The sequence below is a fragment of the Molothrus aeneus genome, chromosome 1, assembly GCF_037042795.1.
Source record: "Molothrus aeneus isolate 106 chromosome 1, BPBGC_Maene_1.0, whole genome shotgun sequence".
Classification (NCBI taxonomy): Eukaryota; Metazoa; Chordata; class Aves; order Passeriformes; family Icteridae; genus Molothrus; species Molothrus aeneus.
In genome coordinates this window covers 47,233,171-47,256,950 of record NC_089646.1, presented here as the reverse complement: position 1 = coordinate 47,256,950, position 23,780 = coordinate 47,233,171, and the positions used below count along the sequence as shown (strand labels likewise).

General features: G+C 35.3%; 1 protein-coding gene across 1 annotated transcript in view; it reads left to right on the top strand.

Moving 5' to 3' along the window:
• The window catches only part of DPY19L1 (dpy-19 like C-mannosyltransferase 1), a 44,513-nt gene extending 20,959 nt beyond the window's left edge, over positions 1–23,554 (top strand). Inside the window, exons 10-23 of the mRNA XM_066556500.1 lie at positions 682–781; positions 1,815–1,892; positions 3,422–3,508; positions 4,966–5,025; positions 7,445–7,525; positions 8,310–8,411; positions 9,114–9,185; positions 10,640–10,689; positions 11,300–11,324; positions 12,916–13,035; positions 18,367–18,541; positions 19,291–19,390; positions 20,794–20,919; positions 21,966–23,554. Coding sequence (XP_066412597.1) covers positions 682–781; positions 1,815–1,892; positions 3,422–3,508; positions 4,966–5,025; positions 7,445–7,525; positions 8,310–8,411; positions 9,114–9,185; positions 10,640–10,689; positions 11,300–11,324; positions 12,916–13,035; positions 18,367–18,541; positions 19,291–19,390; positions 20,794–20,919; positions 21,966–22,122 — 1,333 coding nt within the window. The 3' untranslated portion in view covers positions 22,123–23,554. The remainder of the gene's footprint in view (positions 1–681; positions 782–1,814; positions 1,893–3,421; positions 3,509–4,965; positions 5,026–7,444; positions 7,526–8,309; positions 8,412–9,113; positions 9,186–10,639; positions 10,690–11,299; positions 11,325–12,915; positions 13,036–18,366; positions 18,542–19,290; positions 19,391–20,793; positions 20,920–21,965) is intronic.
• The last annotated feature ends 226 nt before the right edge of the window (positions 23,555–23,780 follow it).

The window sequence follows — 23,780 nt, the reverse complement described above, 5'->3', positions numbered from 1 at the left end:
TGTTTAAAGCAAAAGTATTTCATGCTTGTCACTAATTTGTGGATTTTATATGAGGAAAAGATATGTGCTCTCTAGAATTTAGTGAAATTTGAAACATGACATTTCTCAGAATTGAACTTGAATCAACACAGGATTAAATATTTTAAATAGCATTTATTTCCAGACATGAAGAATAGACTGGGGTTTCAGTTACAGATGAGTTTCATATACTTGTCATTGTCTCCTTCCCTGAAACATCACTCAGGATTCCTAGCAGAAAGTAAATATGGAAGAAATGTGAGAGAGAGGAGTTAAATCACTTTCAAATGCAGACCATTCTGAAACAGTTGTGATTTCAGCTGAAATGGAAATGGTTGTGACCTGACTATAGAGTCGTCACAAGAAGGTGAAGCACTTGCAAATGACATGCTTTGGCCTGCTCTACTGCATACTGCCAGGAGAAGACTTGTTTGGTAACCAGTGAGTCATCAAACAGTTAAGGAATCAGAGCTGTTGTCATGGAAACTCAAGAAAAAAAGATATTAAATTTACTTGGGCAGTGTTGTTTGTAGTTGATCAATATTGCTAGCTATCTTCCAAGGTAGCTGTGTTTTTATTGCATTTTCTATTGTACTTTTCAATTATATGCAAACACCTGTGTAATTGTACTTACTGATGCCTATTCTGTCTCTTTTTCCCAAGGATTCCGAGTATTAATACAGGAAGCTTGATTGCACTGTGTGTTTCTAATATCTTTTTCATGCTTCCCTGGCAGTTTGCTCAGTTTGTTCTTCTAACTCAGGTAAGCCCATATTCACCTCTAAATAGCCTCTTTGTCTAACCTGGACAAATTGACTGCTTTGTATAGACAGCCATTGAATTCACTACTAGACTTTCCTTTTTAGCCAGATTTCATTCTCGCTGTCAGGAAAGATTCTTACCCTTTACCACATCAATCTTGCTAGTCTTTAGTTTAAAAGTTGACTGTTTACACCTCTTATCATTCTGTCTCCAGATCTAAAAATATTTACTTTTCCCACATAAACAGCCTCTAGCCTGAGATCAGTACCTTAGAACAAGAAAAAAAAAACTTTGTCTTTTGAAGCACAAAAATAAAAGGCATTGATCAGGCTGTTAAAAAGTTTTAAAACCAGTGTTTGCATGGCATGTAATAGCTGGCATGATTGTGCATGAAAGAAACTTGTCACTGTAACCTGTTCAAGAAACTGAGCCTGAAATTTGAAAATTCAGGTTCACTTCATAATTTCATTAATTTCCCATATGACTTTTAAGAGGCTGTCTAATCCATAAGTCAACAGGCCTTATTTTCTTCAGCAGCAAATTGTGGATGTTTCCATACTTTGCTGAAAACTTTGAATTAATGAGTAATTCGTTTGTGGTTTTGACTGGTATATTTTGGGTTTTTTGGTTTTGGTTCATTTGGGGTTTTTTGTTTGTTGGGTTTTTTTTCCATTTTTGTTTGATTTGGTTTATTTGGTTTGGGTTTTTGTTTGCTTGGTTTGGGTTTTTTTGTGTTTGGGTTTTTTTTAAATGTTGTTCTAAATTTAAAGTTGAAAGGTAATGTGTTAGTGCTGTATTTTGGTGACTTGGATTTTTATAAAGTTGAATACTTATTTCGTAAATATTCAACTGTATTTGATAATTCTTATTTAGAGCACCAGAACAGGATTTTTGAAAGAGATAATTATAAAAGACCTAAGTACTTAGCAAAAACTAGCAATAAAAGTTAATGATTGTTAGAATAATCTATTCTTTTGCATGAAGGAGTACACCAGTGGAAATTGTTTTAACTTCCCTTTCACTTTTGATTTTAGATAGCTTCATTATTTGCGGTGTGTATTATGGGTTATATTGACTCCAGCAAATTACAGAAGATACTGTCTGCTCATATGGTAATGCTTTTTAAAATAAACCTTAAGTCCCCTCAAACAGGTCAAAGCATGAAAAGAGACCATTTGTCTCAAGTGTTTTCCTTAGTTGCACAAAGGTTGAAAACATGCAGTGATAGGGGAGGGAAGGGTCTCGATTGGAACTAAAATTGGGTTTTGAAAACTGCTGTAGTCTTGACCATGCAGAGATCTTGTGGTTTAACTATCTGGGGAAACACTTAAAAAGGAGGACAAGAAAATAAATTTTTAAGTTGAAAACCATTTTTTTTTTTCAAAACTGTGCGACAAAGTCAAGAATGAAGGGAAATGATAAGTAAAAGATTGTAAGTTTCTGCATAATACCTGATTTTAATTTTTAAAGTTGAGATAATGATCAAATTTTGCTTTTTGAAGTGAGATTACAGTTTGAAATACAAAGGAAGATGTAGACAAGTTTTTTTAAGAAACATGATGGTGTTTAAAAATATTTTATGCTAAAATTGTGCTATGCTAACTCAGTGGATGAAAGGAGACTATTTCCCCAGAAAAGAAACTAAATTATATTTCATATGTTTTAAAACATTTTTTTGAAATACTGTAAATGATAAACTAAAGGCAATGTTAAGTTCTATGTGATTTATTTCTCATGTAAATCCGGGACAAAATAAGGAGATTTCTTTGGTAGCTTTTTGACAGAAGCAGGATGACATACTTAAGCTTTCTGGCTTATGTCAATAACTATATCATCATTTAGGTGCTGAAGTGCCATAAATAGCCTATTTTCAGATAGATAAACAGTCATGTTACAGAGACAGCTTATTGAGTCTGGGTAAACTGCCAGTCTGTTTTGTGGTGTTTTCAATTTTTGCCTCCCTCCTACCCTCCTCCTTCTGTGGAAAATGAAAGTCTGAAGAGGGGAGTAGAAAAGTCTGCAAATTACTGTGTTATTTTTCCTTATTCCTGTGTATAAAAGGAGACAAAGTTTGCTTATTGATTTTTGGCCTCCAAGTTGGAAAATGTAATTCAGATTGCTTTCTGTTAAAAAAGAGAGCACAGTAGATCAGTATGGTGGATAAAAGTTGTATTTCAGCCTTGAATTAGGTGCATATGTTCAGACAGAGTTCTGCTTCCTTGACTTTGATGGTGATTGTGTTTTAAATAAATGTTTGTCAGTTAGGAAGAAAGAAGACATCAAGCATTCTATTAATTTTTACGTTTGTCCAGAATTCTAAAATGTAACAAACAGGATGAAGAGAACTAATATAGTAATGTAGAAAAAAATTAATATGTTAGAAATAGCTTCAGAAATTTATCTGTTGTATTACATAAATTTATCCTATGACCAGGATTTGTTCTTGCATACTTTTAATGAATAAATTAAAACAATTATCTACACTTGGCTACCTAATCAGTGTTTTCAGAACAAATCTGCAAGTGTATCAGGATTGCACTTTACTGTAAAGTAGGTGTTTTTAAATTTAAAGCTGTTAGCACATTAGGTAATCCTTACCTTTTCTATTTTAAATTGAATAATTCTTATTTTCTTCTTTCAGGTATCTCTTCTGGTGTGTTTTATTCTGATGTTTGGTAATTCAATGTTACTGACATCATACTATGCTGCATCTTTAGTAGTTATCTCGGTAAGTTGTTTAAGAAGGATCATATGCTGTGCTGAGACTGCAGTGCTGTACTATTATATATGTATTGATGTAAAATGTGCAGCTGCTGCACTACCAGACAGATGAGGAACCTCTCGCGTGAAAAACAGAATTAGACCATAAAGATATCTGGTGAAGAGGTAAATACTAATTCAAGAAATCATGGATTTACACCAAAACCTCTTCATAAGAGCAATTCAGTTAAGACTCAGCTCTTCTACTTTTATAGTTCTCTTATTTTTATTAAAATATAAAATATACCATGTATGTAATTTTGACCAGAGTAACTGTAAAACAAGAACCATGAGCAAGAAGGAGCTTCATTTAAATGCGTCTTATTGATAGTAAATCCTCTAGTGCAGAACAAATGACTAAGCCATATATAACAGTGGTTTAACAATGTTTGAAACTGCTGCATCATACCACTGTGTTAGCAAAATTACTCACTGAAGATTCATCATCTCACTATTCATTATCTTAATTTTTCTTTAAATAGGAAAAAAACCCACAAGCTCTTTCAGTTTTGTACAGTTCCTCATAAAGGATTTATGTAAGAAATAGGAGAGAAAGTGTTATGAACCTATTTAGCTTGCTGCAAATCGTCTTTATTTCTGATTCTTTTTGTCTGTTTATATTTTGTCAGCAAGAGTGTGACAGTTTCTCACTAGACCATTTCTATGCTAGTAGTAGACTGCCTTGGCTGCATATTTGCTGTGGTACAGTTTGCTTGTTATGAATCTGTTCTAGTTTCTTGTAGCAGCTTTTGTAATTATATATTAAGTACAGGTTGAGGTGAGTTCTCAACCTGTTGAGTTCCTTGCCTGTTTTCTGCTTTGATAAAAGTATTTGTTGTTTGTGTGTTATTTGGATACTTGTATTGGCCTCAGTCTCACATATGGACTGGATTTCTAGAAGCTTTTAATTACATTGTTCATCAAATTAGCCTAAAATGGGTCTTCCTTGTGTCATAAAATGAACATGTTGTGAAACAGAAAGGAGTGACTCCTACCACCTTCCATGCTCTGTTGCCTGACTTGAAAATTGTTTGTATTAATGCTGCCAGTAATTTATTTTATTCTTGCTTCAGTCTCTTGTCATTCACAGAAGGAGACAGAACTCAGTTTCCCATTGGTTTTGATTTAAAGAAGCTTAGAACTGAATAATACAGAATCTCCTTACTTGTTCAGGAGAAAAGTAGTCTTCCATAATTGTACTCGAACTGCAGTAAGAGTTATTTTGTTGGCAAGTTTTGCTAGTGGAGGGTGAAATCATACTATATATATTCATATGTCAGGTTGTATTAATTATGGAAGATTTTTTAATAACTAAGCATATGGTGTGATAGGCTTACCAAAAGGAAAAACCTCTCATTTAGGGTAGGGGAATAGCTTGTTGTTATTACGTTACCTGAAAATGTGCATTAATTTTTTTTCTATTAGGGAATTCTTGAATGGAGTCCAAAAGTCTTGAAAAGGCGCAAAAGAGAAGTCTATGTATGGGTAAGGAATTCGAATATTTTGAAATTTCAGGGAAAAACTATGACTTTTTTTTGTTTGTTTTTGTCAAATTCAGAAACAACTTCTGGTTTTGTTTCTAATAATTAAAAATCAAGGGATGTAGCTGCAGTACTGTCTTTAATAAATTGTCAGTGTTCCCAGCAATTAGTGTTAAATTCCTGAAGAAATAAAGAGAGCATAAACACACATTTATATCAGAAAGCTGAAATAACCTTTAAATGGCAACACATTTAATTTCACATTGACAACTTTACGTGTTTACAAAACCTAAGATCTGTATGGAAATCCTTTTAAAGTAAAGGTCAATTTAGAAAAGGCAAGTTAAAGGGTAACAGTGCTTGCAGAAATGGAGATTAAGGTACTGCACTTGATATTCACTAAAATGTGGTTATCTATAGAATTTTTTAAGGATATTTTTATGACAACAGCAAACATCTTAAAATTGCATAGGGAAGCAAGTCAGAGTAAAACACTGTAGAGTGTGTAGTTGAGGTTGGAGAGTAGAAGTCATGTCCAAACAGGGAGAACACTCCCAAAACTATTATGAATAAAATGTAACACTGGAGAAAACATGACAATTGACTTGCTGCATAAGACATAATGTTAACATGTAAAAACACCTGAAATGGGAGCCTACCAAGACTATGCCTGACTTAAGACAGGCATTCTTATTAGGTGAAGGGTAAGCTGTTAGCAAAACTGGATGAAATTCATACAGTTATTATAAAGGAATTAGAATAGGAAGGAATTAAATATTTATAGGAAACTGCAGTGCATGGCTGCATACCTAGCTGTAGTACCAGGGGAAATCAGAGTGCAGGCAAATTTCATGTCAGTTTTCTGAAACGGAGATCCAAGGCACTTGTGGAACGGCAAACTAAAAAATCTGGGTTTGTAAAAGAATAAAAACTTGTATGATGAGGAAGGTGTTAAGCTGTATGTACTTGCAGAGAGACATCCAATGCAGCCTTTGTCAAAGGAAGTCGTGCCTTGCAAAAGTGTTTGACTCCTCTGAAGGATGTAGATAAGGGTGTGTGGGTGAATGTACTGTACATAAATTTCAGGAACTTTTTGGAGAAGCTGTCTAACTGGAACTATAAAAGAAACTAAACTCCATGAGATAAGGTATGAACATTAGAGGGTCAGAAACAAAGGGTGGGATTAAATGGCAAGTTTTCGAAAGACCATCACCACCCTAAAAATGTATATAAAATAATTGATCCTGAATAAGGTGCTACCATTCAGCAGGGAAATCTCACTATTCTTACACAAAGTTCTCTGAACATAGCAATTCATTACTGAGCAGGCACCAAAAAGGAGAATACTTGATGGAAATCACAGAGAAGGATCTGTAGAGAAAGCAGAATTTCTTTTTTTTTATTTTGTAAATTCATATGTAGCATTGTAAATATTGCCAATAGTCTCAGTCAATGTGTCTTACATTAAAAAAAAAATTAAAAACTATAATGCTGTCCCCCAAAATCTATTGACGTTGAGTATGAAGATAATTATTAATGTAGATTTACCAAATAGCTGATATTTTAAAATATGTTAGAATTCTACATCTTGTAAAATAAAGGTAAATACGACAAAGCCAGTGAAGAAAAGTAAAATATAATTATAACTTTTTATTGCCCCTTATGGTAGCAGCAATAAGCTTATAAGGAATAAGAAAGTTGCTGTGGAAGAAAAATACCCAGAGGCATTCAATAAAGGATTAGGATACCTCCTAGATATTTAGGTTTCTTAGCAGCCATGAAATGAGATGATTGAATGCAGCCCATCGTCACATAAAACCCTGGTTACATTAGGGCAAAGATCAGTTTTTTGTTGCATTCTCTCTGAAGGCATCTGCTATGAGTCCCAAATACAAGATACTGGGACAGGTTGGCCTGTTCACTTGATCCAGTTTTATAAAGAATTTGCTAGATTAAGCTACACTTCCAAGAATTTAACCTTCTTGGTACAGGAATAAACTTGATACATAACTAAAAGTAGTAACTGGACATGCTTTGTATATATTTCCATCAACTTCTAACCTCAGATAATCTTGAGATGGTGCTATAAATCAGCAAATTCCTCCAAAGATTTGAATTACCAGGCTAGCACAACCTGATATTATGGAGCAGCTCTTGTCCAGGAAAAATTCTTACACACTGATATGTGCAAAACAGATGGAATAGACAGCGAGGCTGCCCCTGTTTCAAGATAACTTTTCTACCCCCTCTGCTGCACTGTTGTATGCAGTAGTACAGCTGTAGTTTAAAGCAGTGGCACAAAATTATTTCAGCTATAACATAGAAGAGTTTATAAGTAGTAGCTAAATTTAAGAAGCCTTCTAAAAAAGAAAAAATTTGTAAAAGTTAAAGACATCAATTTAATTCTAAATATATTTTTCAAGGTCATTGAAGGATGTGCCTGGTTATTTGGGACAGTCACCTTGAAATACCTGACTTCTCTTGTGTTTGGAATAGCTGATGATGTAAGTTCTATTATGAGAGTATCTGGTTGGTATCTTTCAAAAATCTTGTCACTCCTAATATTTGATTTTGACATCTTACTGATATACTTTCCTGAATTTCCAGAATTTGTTTTACAGAAGTGAGAGAGAGATTGTATATTTGCTTTTTCTTTCATTATGTATTATCAATTTGAGATGTTATTACCAAAATTTGCAAAAACACAAATATCTTTACTTTTGTCTTAGTGAATGCTCTATGTGTTTGTTTTTAAATGTGGATTTATAGGGCTTTGTTTGTCTTGGGTATCTTCTACCTACACCTTTGTTTACTCAGTTTGTCAATTCACTTTTCTCTGAAACTAATTTTCAGGATAGTTTTGAAATGATTATTGTAACAGGTACAGCCTTTGCTATATTTCACCCCCTTTATTCTATTGTTCAAAACTTGTCTGCAGATGTGTATCAGGCGGTAAAAGATAACCAAGATCACATCTTAAATATGACTATGCAAAACTATGGTGTTGTTGAATACAATCACAGTGATAACACCCTTTTTTTTTTTGCTGTTTTCTGCTTTTTATTTAACACCATACTATCTGTGTTAGACTCAAAGATGTTATTTAATACACTGGAAGTAGATTTTTGGTGCTCTTGTAATAATACTGTAAGTGATATAAACTTCTGTTCTAATTAAAAATATTTCTCAATACAGTGTAATTTCTCATATTTATACTATTTGGTTATGGAAAACAGGACAGTTTTTGCTTACTGCAGTTTGGTATTTGTTTCCTGTGTATCCTCCCAGGCTCATATAGGAAATATATTGAAATCTAAATTTATTGGCTACAAGGATTTTGATACATTAATGTATACCTGCGCTGCTGAGTTTGACTTCATGGAAAAAGAGGTAATTTGGTTAAAATATGTGATTTTGGTAGAGGGAACTTCTTGCTTTATTTTTATTTGTAACATAAAACATTTCAGAACCACACCTCCTACTGCCATCATAAGTTCAAATACATACTTGAAAAGATAAATTAATGAACTAAAGCTAAATTTAATTGGGTTTATTGCATTTAAGTGAACTTAAACCGAAGCAGTGTTTTGATTTTAAATCTAAGATATATGCTAGCTTCAGTGACAGAAATGCTTCCTCAGGAATAAATGAAAGGTTACAGTTCTGCAAACAAGATTTTATGGGGCTCTCAGTACCTGGTTTTGAGTGTATGGAAAGCATACTGAGAGCTGCAAGGGCCTTATGTGATAAGTTTAGACCAGAGAACAGCATTGAAGGTTCATCATATGGCATTAATAGACTTCTTTTAATTTATCACTCCTAGATATGCATTTAGAATGTTTATAGATTAGTCAACCTATAGTACTCAAATTCAGATGAGATACAATCTATTTCTCATCTTTGAATGGCTTGCCAAAGAACTGGAAATAATTTACTGATGACCCTAGTATTATGTCTTTAGTATGATTGCTGAGTAGAGTTTACATTTACATTTTACTCCAGAAAGGTCTCATTATATTAATTTATTTTAAATGGTGATTGAAATAATTACAGATGAAGGGAAGCAATTAATGAACTTGATTTCCATTTTAGACTCCAGTAAGATACACAAAGACTCTGCTGTTACCAGTTGTTCTGGTGGTTTTTGGGGTAATCATCAAAAGGGTAAGTGATTGATTTCTTGAGTCACCTTTACCTTGAACTTACATTTCAGTTTTTTTTTTTTTTTTGAAGGGATTACTATTTATTTATTTATTTATTTATTTATTTATTTATTTATTTATTTATTTATTTATTTTATATGGGAAGAAATTGATATGATGACTGCTAGGTGCCTGCCAAGCCATGCTGCCATTCCTTACCCTCACTATGATGGGGGAAGAAGAGTAGAAAAATATCATGGGTCAAGATAAGTACACTTATTGGGGGCCTCACTCTCTGATTCACTGTCATGAATTGAGGAAGATCAAATTAAATATTTTGTGAATTAAAAATAAAATGCAAGAAGAAAACAAAAAACTAAAACCATCTTCTCCTCATCCCCAGGCTCAATAGGCCCCTTCCACAGGCTGCAGTTGTTTTAAGAATGGGGTCAGCATAGGTCCTTTCCGTGGGGTACAGTTCTTCAGAAACAGACTGCTCCAGCATGAGTCCCCCACAGGTTGCAGCTCCTGCCAGAAAACCTGCTCCTTTGTGGGCTCTTGTCCACAAGCTGCAGTTCCTGCCAGGAGCTGTTTCCTTTGTGGGCTTTCTGTGGGTTGCAGCATCCTTCAAGGCATGCGCACCTGCTCTCGCATGGGGTCCTGCACAGGTCTCAGGTGAATTTCTGTCTGCTCCACCATAACTTCATTGCCCTCCAGAGGAAAAAAAAACAACTTACATCACTGTGGTGATGTTCTCCAAAAGCTACAATCTCATTGTTCTCATGGAGCATCTCCTCCCTCTCCTTCACCCTCGGAGACTTGAGTCTCGTTTCACTCCCAGTTTTCTTGCTGCTCTCTCTTAAACATGCTGCAGAGTTACCTTTTGTAAACATGTTATCAATAGAGGCCCCACCAGTGTTGCTGATGAGTTCAGCTTTGCCCAGTGGTAGATCTGATTTGAAGCTGTCTAGAACTGGCTCTCTCTGACATGGGAGCAGCCCCTGGTCTCTTCCTACAGAAGCCACCCCTGCAATGCTCCTGCTACTGAAACCTTGACATGTAAACCCAATACAGTCAGAAAAACACAGGTTTTCAAGAACATGTATTTAAAATTCTGTATTCTCATTACAAAGCTTTTTGCAAAGGTCCAGTCCTGTGTCAGTTAGAAGAAATTTCTGTTATTTAGCTGATGAATACTAAACTGGAGTTTATAACTGTTTTTGTAAATTTGATTATGTATAATTTGTGTAAAAACAACTTACAGTTTGCACAGGAACAGATGGGATAACTGCTAACTGCCTGGCTAATTAAACATCCTCTAAAAGAAGTTCTGGCTAAAACATTGCATGTCTTTTATCTTAGCATTATCTCAAAAAGAGGTTACCCAGGTGTAGTTTAATTTAGCAAATGCTGAAAATGCTTCAAAATGATTTTGAAAGTACGTTCATACTTTTTGTTGTCTCTTGTTTTCTTCAGGCAATTAAATATATTCTGTGCTCCTTATCTCACACAGGCCGATATGAAAAGTAAGTATTGTCTTCTTTTTTAATGTAAAACTGAATTTCGATTTGCTATATGCTACAAAATTCAGAATTCTACATTTTGTAAGTTCTTTTTGAAAGGTTAGTTGTGTGCAGTTCAGTAACTGAATGGATGTATTGCAAATGGTGTTTTTATATTATAACTAAAACAAAAGTTATCTAACATGTTTTAGACATCTTAATCCATTTATGCATAGATTTTATATCTAATGATTTACTTTTCTGCTCTTTTCCTAAAGCAGTATTTATGTGCTTTTTTTGCTTTTTTACTATATATAGTAAATACAAATTCTTTTTTCCCCATTAATTTCTTCCTGGTTATAAAGGTACCAGAGTTTCATCTCATGGAATTAATTAAACAAAACCTGCTAAAATCAATACTCGAGATTTCCAAATAGATACAGGGATTGAAGAAGATAGTTATGATTTGCAATTTATTTCAAAACTTGCGTAGAGGGGTGAAAAAAAATTCTGACACTCAATTCGTGCTTACCAGATTAGTTGCATTGTCTGATGCCATTAGAGATTATCTTAATATAAAGCCATTTCTTCTGTACATAAATAATGATGGATTTTGGGTTGTTATTTTTTTCAGAGAAGAACGTTTTAACCATGGTGAGGTAAGATTCTTTTTCTGCACAATTTTATTCCTGTGTTAATGTAACTACTCAGTATTGAAATGCAGGTTGCAATGGGCTGATGCTGATTCACGTGGATTTACATCATTATTTCCCTCGTCTTAAGTTGGGTCTGGTATGCCACCAGAATAACTCTGAAATGTTGAACAAAGGAATATACTGGCTAATGGGGGCGATTGTGCAAAAGAGGAATCTTGGGCTTTTACTGTAGCTGTTCCAAAAGACACTGAAGCTAGGCTGGACCTTCTGTTTTCCACATGGAGACTGAGAAGGAGATTGGTTCCTTTACTGGGTTTTCACATGACATGTAATGTTCAAATTCTATTTTGAGATAGGCCATAGTGAATGTTGTAGTACACATATGGTTCTTTTTAGTAAAACTCTGCAAAGCAACATAGTGTGTCCCCCTCTGGAGCCCTCGGCACAGGAAGAACATGGACCTGTTAGAGCAGGTCCAGAAGAGGTCCACAAAAACAGAGGGATAGAACACCTCTCCTATGAAGACAGGCTGAGAGAGTTGGGGATGTTCAGCCTGGAGAAGGCTGCAGGAAGACTACTGGGGCCTTTCATTGCTTAAAGGGGGCCTATAAGAAAGACAAGGACAACTTTTTAGCAGGGCCTGTTCCATTAGGACAAGGGATAATGACTTAAAACTGGAATCAGATAGATTTAGGCAAGCTATAGGGAAGAAATCTTACTACAGTGAGTGGTGAAACACTGGGATCAGGTGGCCCAGAGACTTGGTAGATGTCTGTCATCGTTTAAGCTCAAGTTGCCTTAGAGAAGGTTTAGATTGGATATTAGGAAAAATACCCAAAAGAATTATCAAGCAGTGGGATAGGCTGCCCAGGGAAGGAGTTGAGTCACCATCCCTGAAGGCATTTAAATACATGTAGATGTGGCACTGAGGTCATGGTTTAGCAGTGAACTTGGCAGTGTTAGATTAATGAGTGGACATGACCTTAGAGGCTTTTTCAAACCTGAATGATTCTATGATAATCAATCAGATAAAAGCACTGATTGCAAAAATGCCTCTATTTAGCACAGCACTTTGACAAGTGACATAGATTAATGTTAGGAGTAATGAGTGACTATCTGATGCTTTTTAGAATACTAAAGCAAGCTGCCTCTGATTGTGTCATTATCAAGGATGATCTTGTTTTCTTCTCTTACTCCATACTTGTGTATTTTGGGCACTAAAAAGCAGGGTCTCTTAACTTCTATAAAGAGGTTATACAAGAAGTTTTACATATTCTGTTGTTGTCTAAGTGAAGCCTGTTAATGGCTAAGGATTTTTTTAATAGCTAGCTGTTTCTCTAGCTCCTTTTTCTTTTATTGATAATGTTTCTCCTTCCTGTTATTCCATTCGTCAGCATACTACAAGCATTCGAGATAAAAGATTACAGAAAGTCATTATCACCATCTGAAATATGAATGTCTTTACTTTGACTTGGACTCTTTCAGACAAGCTTGTCATTTAAGCTATACTGAAAATGAAGTTGTGTGTTTAAGGCAGAAATGAAAAGTATGCAAATTTGCTTCTGTGTCTTGTGGTTTCTTTTTTTCTTTTCAGCTGGTATTCCATGCATTGCAGCTGTTGGCATACAGTGTCCTAGCGATTTTAATCATGAGACTAAAGCTGTTTCTAACACCACATCTGTGCATTATGGCTTCCTTGGTGTGTTCAAAACAGGTAAGGTCTTTTTTATCCTGTAGCTATCTCAGTACTTAGAGTATTACACAGATATTTGTCCTAAAGCAGATTTCTCTGTGTGTAATTGCTGAATCTGAGGGTACCAGATAAAAATAAACCAGATTATATTGCCTGTCAAAAATGGTTCCATTCTCCCCTCTTCCCGAATAAAGCAAAAGTCTTGCTTTATGCAACTTGTCCAACTGCATTATTATACAAGTTAGCATGCTGTGTATCAAGCTTGAGCACAGGGAGACATCTCTTAGATTTTACTGTGTTTGCACACCTCTATGCCACTGCAAGTTTTTATTGACTATTAATTTTATCCAATGTTTCTCTTTGTTTACACTGTGTTTTCACAGCTCTTCAGAGCTTACTGCCTTGCATATTTCCTGCCTATTAATTCTTTCTAGAAGTCTTGTTTGCAGTCTTGCTTGTTGAAAACATTTCAGTCATAAAAATCAAAACTCATATACCTAACTCAGACTTAATCTTACTACTTTGAATAATCTGTAACATCAAATGTTAACTAGATTTCCTCCAGATATAAAAGGTCTTATAATAGGCTTTCCATGTTTCATTATCTGTGTTTCTGAGAAGTGAACGTGATTAAATCTCTATTTAAATAGCTATTTTAGAAGCTTTGAACATGCGGCAAAAGTAGGGTAAGTAGTCCTTTGTCTGGGAAGCAGGCAGGAAAGGTAGATTGAAAAATGTCTGAACAGCTGGGCCCAGAAACCAGTGGTGCCAAGTCTGGTTGAAGGCCAGTAACCTGAGGGGCTGGTGCTGGGTCCAGGGCTGCTCAATGTCTTTGTTAATGGACTGAATGGTGGGGCAGAGGGTACCCTCAGCAACTTTGCTGATGGTGCAAAGCTGGGAGAAATAGCAGAGTCTTTCACGTGGTGCCCAATGACAGGACCAGAGGCGATGGGCACACCCTGGAATGCTGGCAGTTCCCTCTGAACATGGGGAAACTTTTTCACTGGGAGGGTGAAAAGCATTGGCACAGATTGCCCAGGGACGTGGTGGAGTGTCCAAAGAATCAGGTCCATCCTTGGAGGTATTTGGAAGCTGGACATGGACCAGGGGCACTTGGCTCTAGGTGACCATGCTCAAACCAGCCTTCAGAGGTTCCTGTCACCCTGCACTGCACTGTGATGTTGTAGAAAGTGTCTAAAGGAGAATTAGGGTGCTATGGTGAAGACAGTTCTGTCTGTGGAGCAGCTGATACCCATGTCAAACAACTGGAAGATGAGTGAATGAGACAGATTTATGCAAAGAGGAGAAAGCTATATCATGTTAGGCTAGCTGAACAAATAATTGTTTCCCAGAAAACTGAACTGCTTCCTAAATGATCTTTAGAGAAGAGTAGTTCTTTATAACACTGGACAGATTACACAGTATCAGTCTGCTTAAATGTGCTCATCCCTTTCTTGATGCCTGATGTACTTGGTGTAGGTGAAAGTGCCGCATGTTTGCCAAAATCAAATTAGTATCTAGAGTTAAAATATAAAACGCTAAGAAATTATCAAAACCTCTTTCTTTAGCCACCTTGTATTGAGTATTGGGACTTAGGAATTTCCTCTACATGCTTGCTATTCTGGAAGATTCATAGATGTTCAGTTTTGCAGCTCTTAGTTGTTCTTGAAATGCTGGCATCCTCTTAGGTGGTCTGGTTGTTCAAGCAATAGCAGTTGCATTGGTTATTTTTCTAAGTGAACTTTCATAAGATGTTTCTGAGTAATTTGAAATGAAGCTGCTTTTCAAAAGTCAGAGGAACAAAATGAAAAAATATTCTTTTAACATCCAATTTCTAGATAACAATTAGGATTTAGATTAATGCTGTCCAAAGTTGATTTGTTCTTAGTTCTTTTTTAACTGTATATTTCTTGATGGGCTTTTCTGCCCTGTTGATTGTGGTGGTGGTGGTAGTAGTAGAGTTTTGTAGTGAAGTTCAGGACTAAAAGTATTTATGTATTTTGAGCCACAGTAAAATCTGTGCTGATTTTTTTAGCTGCATGGTGACTTTTTTTTTTTTAAAGCATCAGAGTAATAACATTTCAATAATTTTTCCTGGATTGTTGTGTGTTTTTAGTACTGCAGCTGAGGTCATCAGGCCAGTTTGTGAATGCTGGTGCTTTTCATAATTGTTGCATGTTGGATCTTAGAGAATGCCACATGTCATAAATGTGTAACTATTGGAAGGGAGGACAGTGGACAGTATTTTGTCAATATTTTTTTATCTGCTGCTTCCAACTGCATTTTGGCCCTTTGATTGTTCTGCTGTTTCCTATTGTAGAGTGAGAGTAAGCTTCACAGGGAGATGCAATTGCAGATGCTGTTCTGGGAGCTGCCCCTGTTGGATCAGGTGACTCTGGTCCAGTAACTTTTCATTCCTTCATTGCAGCATCATGGAGGCATAGTTGGCTTGAAAGAAACAGGTCATGAGTGCTAGGGAAGGGCTTTAGCTTGCTGCAGGTCAGACATTTATTTTGTGCAGAAAGGGATAAGTGACCAGCAGCACTACATAATACAGCTTGGGAATACCCTGGCCCTGGTGTGGACCTGAGGAGAAGTGTTCAGGTGAATCCAACTTTAGGTGAACAGCATAAGGGAAAATAAAATTGATTTCCTTGTCCTGTTATTAGTGAATGTTCTTTTGCCTGTTCAGCTGTTCCCAGGTTGGTGCTGATTGATAGTTGTAGAAGACAAGCTGGATTTTTTTCCTGGTCTGACAGATGTGTGCTTGCTTTAGTAGAGGGAGGCTGATAATCTTCCAGGCAGTACAGGACTGGCTTCAGCATGGTAGACAAACACTGGCCCATAAGGCTGTTGAGCCACCATTGAGCAGATCACTTCTAAGATTTAAGCAAACAATAAGAAAACTTTTTTTTGTTCTTGTTTTGGTTGGTTTGCTTGTTTTTGTAGGGCCAGGAAAATATGAAGTGTTTTTTAATGAGCTTTTTCTATCTTACTGGCAGCTGAGGAGAAGTGGTTTTTTGAGGCTGAAAAATCTAATTGTATGTGCAATACTGATCCAGAATTTCTTGGATGGAGGAAGATGAGATTTGTGACAAAATGATTTATTAACACTCAGTACAGTATATCATTGGATAAAGTTTTAGATGTTTGAATGAGCATAAGTTAATAAGTGACAGTTCGGTTTTACAGATGCAAGAAAAATTTAAGCAAATTTAAGATAAGCATTTATCTTACTGCAGTTGAGGTCAACACTATCCTTTCATCTAGCAGACCATGAAAGCTTATCTGCAGTGGTATGTTAGTATATCTAATTTCTTTTGAGGCTAAAAATTACTGTTTGCACATGGAAAAGAAATTTTGTATGTTGTGTTGTTTCAGCCCATTGCGTGAATCTCTGCACTTTCCATTTTCCCATTACCAGCAGCTTGTGGCAGCTGATGGGCAATAAAAATGATAATCTTCTTTTTCTAATAAAGAGTATTTTCATTGTCTGGAATGCTTTCTGATGAAAAAAAGTGACCTAATGTTGATTTTCATTGGAAAGTAATTCACTTCATAACACATTTTCAAGAAAGGATTTTTAATAAAATAAAAATATAAAGTAGTTGCATCTTTGCAAAGGGGGTAACTCCCTTCTTCTGTACAGCTGCATTTTAAGTAGGAGAAACCTGTGATTAGAACCTTTACTTCTCTTAACTTCAACAGAGAGGAGTAATTAAATTAGGGATTGGTTCAGTTTTGTCATTAAACTTACTGTTTGTGCTTCAAGTTAGGCCCAGATCTCTTGTTGTTACTGTTCAGATTTTGACCATTTGCAGCCTCTTTTGACATTTCCTCTTTCTATTAGGGAAATGATACTATCCTGAGTGGCAATTGTGATAACAAAATAAAATAGCTGGAGAAATACTTTAAATATTCATTTGGAGAAAATAACCAAAAAGTAAAAAACAACCCAAAACCTTGAATTGATAAAAAAAAACCCAAAAAACATAAGGAACAGCATCCAATGAAAGAAATGCTTTTTTTGAATTGCATGTATATTCAATCATTCTAGGCTCCTTGTGTAAACAAAATAGTGCTAAATTCAGAGACTTTGAACATCAATGAGGCTTTATAAAAGCATGACAGTAATGTAATTTTCTTTGATTTTAAAAGTTGTGGAACTGTCAAAGTTCTGACATGTCAATGAAGTGACATTTTTGCAGCTGTTGGTGAAAGGGAGATTTGCTCATGTAGAGCAGCCTACAAATGAATTAATTTCACTTCATCCTTCCAGATCCACACAGTGGTCAGGCCTGTTTGGGAAATTAACTTTCCCTGGATAGTATTGCTGTTCTTCTCTGAGTGTTTAGTGAGTCTTTAGGGATGAGAGTAGAGTATACTGTATTTTCTGAGAGGTGGCTGAAGAATTTTAATAATCTGAGGTAGTTTGTGGTTAGTTCATAAGAAAGATAAAACACACTACTTAATTGGTGTAGCCAGCCTTGTGGGAGCTTCTACTGAGAGACTTTCTTTCATTGTTTCATGCTTTAATTGAAAAAACCCAAGTAACAGTACTATGAATGAAATGTATTTATTTAGTGGGGGTTTGATATTTTTGATGTGTGGAGCCTTCTAATTGGGAAAAAAAATATAGTTTGCACTTTCTTATTTAATGGTTCAGGTATGGATGTGGTAAAGTGTTACTGCTCAAATTAAGCTTCCACACAGCAAATTTAGTACTACTTTTTTAACTACCCCTTTTCACGTATTTATGAATATTTGCTTAGAGCCTCCAGCAAATTGTTTTTAGGAAACAATGCAATCCCCAGTTCAAGAAAGGAAAGAGTGGGGTATAAAGCAGCATTAAGCTTATTGTCCTCCAAGTCTGTCTTTCTAATATGTTTCAAAAGTTTGCCCTACAATCTCTAATCTGTATACACAGATAAAAACTCTAGATAGAAACAGGAGATAAAATACTGTTTAAGTCCTGTTAGCTTTATTGAATCATCTTTCCTTGCAGATTTTGATATCTGAGATTTGACATTCAACTTTAAAAGTTTACATTAATATGAATTTTTAAAATTCTTTATTTATTTAGAATTGCAAATGTAATGTGCAATATTTGTTAAACATGAGTAATTCTTAGGAATTGCATTCTGAAATACAGTATATATTGTATATAATATTATGTTCTGAACTATATTATAATACTATGAATTATAATCTGGAGTTTAGTGGAGAAGAAATAGCAGAGATGTTTTATAGTGCAATATATGTTAGATTCCTCATAGAGAAATAAAAATTAATTGTTATGCATACAACATTACAGAATTGTTGTCTAGGAATTAATTGATTCTTGCATTTCAGTTGTTTGGATGGCTCTTCTATAAAGTCCAGCCCAAAACATTGGTCTTTGCTATTTTAGCATTGATGACAATAGAGGGATCTGCAAACCTTCGAACTCAGTGGAACATCATGGGAGAATTTAGCAATTTGCCACAGGAAGAACTTCTAGAGTGGATACAAGTCAATACCAGACAAGGTGAACTATTTAATAATGTAGGATGTCCCCATTTATTGTGAGGTTGAACCATGGAACCTGTCACAAATGACTGCAGAGGTTTTGCTCCTATCTGCAGCTCTGGCATGTCTACTTGTCCACATAAAAGCTATGTCCAGTGAAAAAAAGCACCAGAAGCTGTCTTTGTTAGACTCCTGGCTACTGGTCTGGAGGTTCTAACCACTGGTGGAGTATTTTCAACAAAAGCATCTTTGCCTAGTCCAATTAAAATAGGTTTTTACTTAAATGATGCTGGTCTTGTATGTGGGTACATGATCAGCATTTTTCTAGAGCAGAATTAAAAATGTCTATGTGCGTTGTGGTTGCACCCCTCCTTTTCCTAAAATCTGTCAGAAAACTGGTTGGAAACAAGGTACTTGCCTTTCTCGAGGGAATGTATGTTAAAGCCATAGTGAACTGAGATTTTACTGCCCGTTTAACACTGATGAAAGAGTGGTTATAATGTTATTCTACCCATTCAAGAAAAATGAGTTAATTTCCATTCTTAGATGCTTAGTTATCTAATTGCTTATATTGAGTTCAAGGTTACAAAAAACCCAAAGTAAAACACAGATTTTGTGCATTTCCTGTTGATGTCACATACAGCCTTTTTAAAAGGCCATACCCTACCCTTTCATGGTTTTCCTATGTGATAACTGCTCAGATAATTGAATTGCTTCTCTAATTGTTTGATTCCTCATTTCAAAAATGCCCTTGATTGTGTATTTCAGATGCAGTTTTTGCAGGAGCAATGCCTACAATGGCGAGTGTCAAATTGTCTACACTTCGTCCTATTGTAAATCATCCTCACTATGAAGATGCAGGATTAAGGTAAATTTTACAGTTGAGGGGTTTTTGTGTCTGCTGTTGATTCTCATAATGTCTGTAATACACAGTAGGAATGGCACTGTGTTATATTGTAAAATTTGTTAAAACCTCATAGAACTGGATTTGTTATTTCAATCAGAATGGAAACACATTATTTCTTGAGGATTTGTGTTCATCAGAAAGAATACACTCTAGGGACAGATATGGCTTCAAACTTCAAAATCAGAATTAAGTTAAGGAATTTTATTTCATCAGTTCAATTATATCCTTTCTTCATTCTAGTTACTCCTGACATTGTAGACAGATATAATTTTTTTTCCAAGATAGCTAGTGTATTTATTTCTATTAGCTTTCTGTGATGGGCTGTCATTTTTTGTGATAATTGGTTAATTATTGAAGCTGAAATTTTGGGATGGAGTTACTAAGATTTGTATTCTTGTTATTTTCAAAATCAAGATATTTGCCTAAATTGAAATTGATTTATCTGAAAAGGTCATGCATTTCTTTTACTAAATTTAATAGTGTAGCATCTATTTTTTTTTGTTAATTTGGTGGAACTGCTTAAAATAAATCCAACACCACAAGAAGACAGCAAGATAGAGGGGGATAAAAGAGAAAGGGCAGGGATTTATTTTACATGCCTTATGTCCTTAGTTCTCTGCCTGGCATTAACTGGCTTTAACTTTTGGTCAGACAGTGGGACTTGGATGATCACTGTAGGTCCCTTTCAACTGAAATATTCTGTCCTAGTTACAAAATCATGGGAAAAATAAGGTACAGGCAATACCTGTATTAAGTGTCAGAAGATGGATAGGCTTTAAGAGCGTCATGCTTTGTACATTCAGAGGAGAATATTGCTGGATATTATATGAACTGACCTGGTTTGGAGGGACCTAAAGGTCATCTGCTTCCTAAACAGGATCATAGTGTCCAAGGGCTGATTTTGCTTGATGACTGTAGGTGGACTCCAGGTCTTGTGCTCTTCATTTCAAAATGTCCCAGCAAGGGCAGTGTGACCATAGTGACCCAGAGTGATGGGGATCTTTTGTGGAGAGACTTGGCACAGGATTGATTCCTCCTGATCACCCCAGTCCAAGCAAGCTCATTTCTAGTCCTGAGTATTCCATGGTGAATGCATTGCTTTGACATCTTTACACTTGCAGTTCACAGTAACCATGGATCTTGTTACACAGTTGTCTCCTGCTACAGAAAAACTGTACAACTTGTTCTTGGAATCCTTATATTTCTGAAGACGTGATCATACTTCAGCAAATGGCACTATTAATGTAAACTTTGCTTTGGCATAGTTACCTTGTGAAATAAAAAAGCCTTCCTCTCCAGTCTAAGGTTAAAGCTTACATTTTCATGCTCTATGGCAGCTAACACTTAGATTTTTCTTTTTGAAGGGCCAGAACTAAAGTAGTGTATTCCATGTACAGTCGAAAACCTGCAAGTCAAGTAAAAAGAGATTTGATAAAACTAGGAGTGAATTACTACATCCTTGAAGAGTCATTGTGTGTAAGCAGAAAAAAGTAAGTAATCTCCCTCTTTCTCACAAGAATGATACACTCCTGAAATACGTAGTCTAAAATTCATATCAAATTTTGATTTGTGGTTTATTTATTTATTAAAATACATTTTTGTCCAGCATCTGTAGATAGTAACTGATGTAATTGACTTTACCCTCATTAGCAGCCCTGTGTTCTTTGTGTGAACCTGGGAAGCTCTGTGGTATGAGTTTTTAAACTTCACTGTAAAACCCTGAAGGAAAGAAGTCATTACAAAGGAAAGAAACAGTTATTCTCTGATGGCAAGAACAGATGTGTGTGTATAATGAAAGCCTAGTATGAATAAAAGGTGCAGAGTAAAAGATAGTTGGAGCACCAAAATGTTATGGCCACTAACAGTCAATAAAAATTTTGTTACATTTAAGATGTTCTCCAGAAAGAGCTATGCTTTTACTTCCCCCCTCACCCCCCTCCCTTGGTTTTTGGTCCCCCTTCTCTTTCTGGCCTCCAGAGCAGAATTAGTTTGGATTTTTGATTTCATTTTCTTTTCATTTAGAATAAAATTAAATGTATGTGTTCAATTTCTTTTCTGTTATCTTTGATAAAATTAGAATATTCGCAGTTATTATAACTTTGAAAGGCAGTTTTACAGGGAATTGATGTTGGCTGTGATCTTTTATAAAAAACAAGGAATTACTACTTTTTTAAGGTGTTTTATTTCCTGAATTTTCTTTAGAAATGTTAGCAATATGTATATCACCCTCCATTTTATAGGACGATTTAAGGGTCCCTGGTAATGTATAATGTGTTGCATAATTTGCGTTGTTTTATGTGCTTCCTCTTCCAAATTAATTCTTTATTAATTGCATAACCACAAAAGCCATTCTCAATACTATTTTTAAATTACTGCTATATTTATTGATTTTGTGATCTGATAATTTTTCTAGTATAGAGACAAACTTTAAAAAATACAGATGGCACAATCAAGTATTCATGGGGCACTATGAATGAAGCTTCATGAGGCTTTTATAGCATTTCTTCATTTCCCTTTTCATATTCCTGTTTTTTAGGCCTGGCTGCAGTATGCCTGAAATTTGGGATGTCGAAGATCCTGCTAATAGAGGAAAAATTCCTTTATGTACCCTTATGAGCAAGGATTCCAGGCCATATTTCATCACAGTATTTGAAAATAGCAATTACAGAGTTTTGAAGATTCCAAAGGAATAACATTTCAATGCAATGAAGCATCAGTCTTTCAAATCTTTAAACTAGTAACTGTAAGAATTCTAAATCAGAAATACCTTTTTTACTAGACTTAAAATGGAAAAATGTGTATTTTATTTTTTACCATTTTAAGTGAATTCTGATTATAGAAATATCTTAAACCTAACAGTTTGGATTTCTATTTCAGGGTCAGTCCCTTGAGATTTGCTATGCAAATGATTATATGTTTGCACATTTTATTTAACACTGATCCAAAAAGAGCTAAAAGTAGCTATGGAAAAGTTCGTAGGTGGACTTGAAACTTCATTTTTTTGGTGCATGTTATTGGAATCCTATTGATATTAAAAAAGAAGACTAATAAGGGTAATATTTGCAGTAAGCAATAGTTTAGCTTCTCAGTGTCCAAGGGTTTTTAGCATTCTTATGCATTCAGAATAAGCTGGCATAATATACATGAAATTTTTAAGGGAAAATGCTTTATTCAGGAAAAATCTGTCATAGCCTTAGAAAGTTACTAAAATAAATCCTTCACTGCCTTAACTAGACCTTCAGCGCCTAACTTGATAAGAAATTACTTTCAAAATTTAATGCCCTTTTTCCTTTCCCCATATATTAGATCCTGCCTGGACTTTTTCATCAGCATTAAAGAAAAGCAAAATTTAACCCAGTTGTGCTATGGGTGTAGTCAGTTGTGTGGGTATAATTGCTCCAGCATCATTAGACAGGTTCTGCTGTTTTTCTGTCATCTTGTTGTCACACCAGTATTATAATTAGATACTAGAGAGCTCACTTTCTGAGATACCCAGTGCAAGGACACCCTTTAGTCGTTTATCTGACTTGGTAGAATTTTTGTATGTTTATTGCCATTGGGAGCTATCACAGTAATTGTGATTCTACTGCATCATAAGAGTGCTAAGGTCTAAGATGTTTCGCCGTGTGTTGTTCATGGTTTGGATTTGTTTCAACTAGTTTTTTTTGTTCACATCAGTCTATTGGTGTGACTGGTCTTTCCAGCCCTAATAGCATCTGGTGATCCTGGATGTTATAGGGACACCATCCATCACGCCTGTAACAGTGTCAATTAAATGGGAACCTGTGATAAAGTAGTAGTATAACAACTGATCAGTATTCTAAAACATCTTATTTTTTTATAATCTGTTTTATTGAGAGGGTGAGGGAGAATGGCTGAAAATGCATTAGCTTTTTAACTTTTACAGAATAGATTTTGGAAAAATTTCTATAAGGAAACTCACAAAAAAAGGGCTTTTGGGAAGTCACTTTTTAAAATGTTAATTGAATTCAAGGAAGCAGGAAAAAGTCTTTATATAAACATTGTGACTAGTGTTTCGGCACAAAAAGGTACTGTATTTTTATGAAGTTTATGCCAACTGTTGACATGTACTTATGTGGTTAAATAAAAAAGAGAAAGATGGAAGTTGTGCTCATGTTTCTGGTAGGTGTTACACTTCTCTTATGTCTGTTAAACTGAAGTTTAACACAGTTACCACAGCAGATATGATTGGAGCCAAACTTTCAACTAAAAAATGCACAGAAGGGCTGCAGATGATTAAACCAAAATCACACACCTCTTTCTGGCTTCCTTTTTATTCAAAATATCAGTGCAGGAATATGTGGAAAGACTGGTGGAATGAAGAAACATT